The sequence below is a fragment of the Teleopsis dalmanni genome, chromosome 2, assembly GCF_002237135.1.
Source record: "Teleopsis dalmanni isolate 2A chromosome 2, ASM223713v2, whole genome shotgun sequence".
Taxonomy (NCBI): domain Eukaryota; kingdom Metazoa; phylum Arthropoda; class Insecta; order Diptera; family Diopsidae; genus Teleopsis; species Teleopsis dalmanni.
In genome coordinates, this window is record NC_051847.1 from 237,625,923 (window position 1) to 237,628,123 (window position 2,201).

At 32.9% G+C, this 2,201-nt stretch overlaps 1 protein-coding gene across 1 annotated transcript in view; it reads right to left on the minus strand.

Annotated features, from left to right (window-relative positions):
- The window catches only part of LOC119677056 (larval cuticle protein A3A-like), a 1,043-nt gene extending 333 nt beyond the window's left edge, over positions 1-710 (minus strand). The window contains exons 1-2 of the mRNA XM_038088325.1: positions 699-710; positions 7-576 (exon numbers count right to left, since the gene is read on the minus strand). Coding sequence (XP_037944253.1) covers positions 7-576; positions 699-710 — 582 coding nt within the window. The remainder of the gene's footprint in view (positions 1-6; positions 577-698) is intronic.
- Positions 711-2,201: the final 1,491 nt, after the last annotated feature.

The window sequence follows — 2,201 nt, forward strand, 5'->3', positions numbered from 1 at the left end:
TTTCACAATAGTAGCTGGAGCAGCATAGTGAGCAACTGGAGCAGTATAATGGGCAACGGGGGCGGCATATTGAGCAACTGGAGCAACAGTTTTAACAACAGCTGGAGCGGAGTAGTGAGCAACTGGAGCTGCGTATTGTGCTACTGGAGCGGAGTAGTGAGCAACTGGAGCAACTGTCTTCACAACAGTTGGAGCAGAGTAGTGAGCAACTGGAGCGACAGCAACAGCTTTTACGAGTGGTTCACGGTGTACGACAGCATTGAAACCATTATGTGGATCAGCGGTATATTGTACAGTACGTTTATAACCATCAGCATCGATAAGGGAGTATTCGCCACGTACTACATCACCATCACGTTCTTCAACTTGGCTCTTGGAATCACCAGTCAATTTATCATCAACACCATATGAGAATCTGTATTGTGGATGTGGATCATATTCTTCGGACTTAACGATGACCTTTTGAGCAACGGCTAGTGGGGCGGCATGTACAGCGACTGGTGCTGCTTGATAGACTTGAGCGACGGGTGCGAAACCAGCGCTGGCGACAGCTACGAGTGCGAATGCGAAGAAAAACTGCGAAATAAAAAATTTCAACAAAATTGAATTATTAATCCGAAAGATACTTGATTTTTGCTTGATATTTGATTTGTAGTGTTTGTAATCACAAATTATAAATCACAAATCACTTAACTCACTTTGAAAGCCATTTTAGCTGATTTGAGTTGATTTTGTTCTTTACAGAAGTGAACACAAGAAGTAAATGATACAGTTTCTCGCGACGTCGACATTATTTATACAAAATATCTGATATCTGAATTTGTTAAAATTGTGACAATAAAGTACACGACTGCAAAAAAAATTGACGAAACTGTAGCATTACCATTGCCTTCAACTTGCTTTGCCTATGTATCTTTGAGATTCATTCACTTATTTCAGATTGTTAGAACCGAAATTGAGATTAGGTTGATTTTATGCAATGATGCATGAAATTATAATATATATTTATATAAGTAATGGGTATTTTATATATTTATTTTATTGTTTATTTATTATAGAAATATATGCTATCTAATAATTCTAAACTGTTGCTTTAATTAAATTAATTAAATTAATTTAAAGTTAATCAAAATGTCTTTTTGTAGTCAGTTTAATGTAACGTAAGTGAATTTGATTGGAAAATATCTTTCAACGGAAGCAGCTGTGTTTGCATGTAAACAAATTTTTTTCGAGCTATTATTCTGTGGATATACCAAAGGGTTCTGTTTATATTCCAATCAATGTTATAATGTAGAACAACTGCATCCAAGGTCATTACACAGAACGTTCTTGTTTGAACTACTGCAATATTAGCTATTCTTCTGCAGTAGAGATTCTAAATATCGGTGAGTTACATCAGCTTGAATTACAACTCCAGCTGCCTTTTAGGTCGGTGTAAACAAATTCTACTTGCAGTGGTGAGTTGTCTGCTGAGTAAGTTCAACTTTGATATCGAACTCAATTCCATAAGATACGTAATATTCCCCTTAAGTTACAAAAGTTAAATAAATTATAATAAAAGTGTGTAGACATAAAAACAAGACAAAAAATAACCCTTTAAACTTCTTTATACGGAATGAAATCTATAGGATGCAGATAAGAAGAAGGAGCGCATTAAGTTTAAATGAATCCGTAAAAAAAGCTGTGAATTTGATAAAAAAAAAAAGGACAATGGATTTTATGTGTACTCGTCTGCGACTATAAATATGGGTTGCACTTCATTCAAGAATCATTCAGTGTTCTGTGTTGAGTTCAAAGAGTTATGCAGAGTGCAATGTGGCATAAGGAATTTAAGGATACGATTTTTGTATTTTGGCTCAGAAGATGATATTCAAATCAATTTTGAGAAGTTAAAGGTACTTAAAATAATTTGCAATTAAGACGGTTAGTTGCCATAGCCAACAATAATTACCTACTAAGTTAAAATTAAATGAAATTAATTTCTCAATAAAATTAATAATAAAATAAAAAAATAAAATATAACAAATTTATTTAAAGACGAAGTAAATTTTTTCGAAAAAAAGTTAAGTGATTTAAAAATTAATTGGACAATATTGATATATTTCAAAGATGTTGTGAAATAGTGTTGAACTAAATTAATTAAATTTAATGAATTCATAGCGTGAAACAAATGTCACGTTATATAGATTAAATAAAAATAT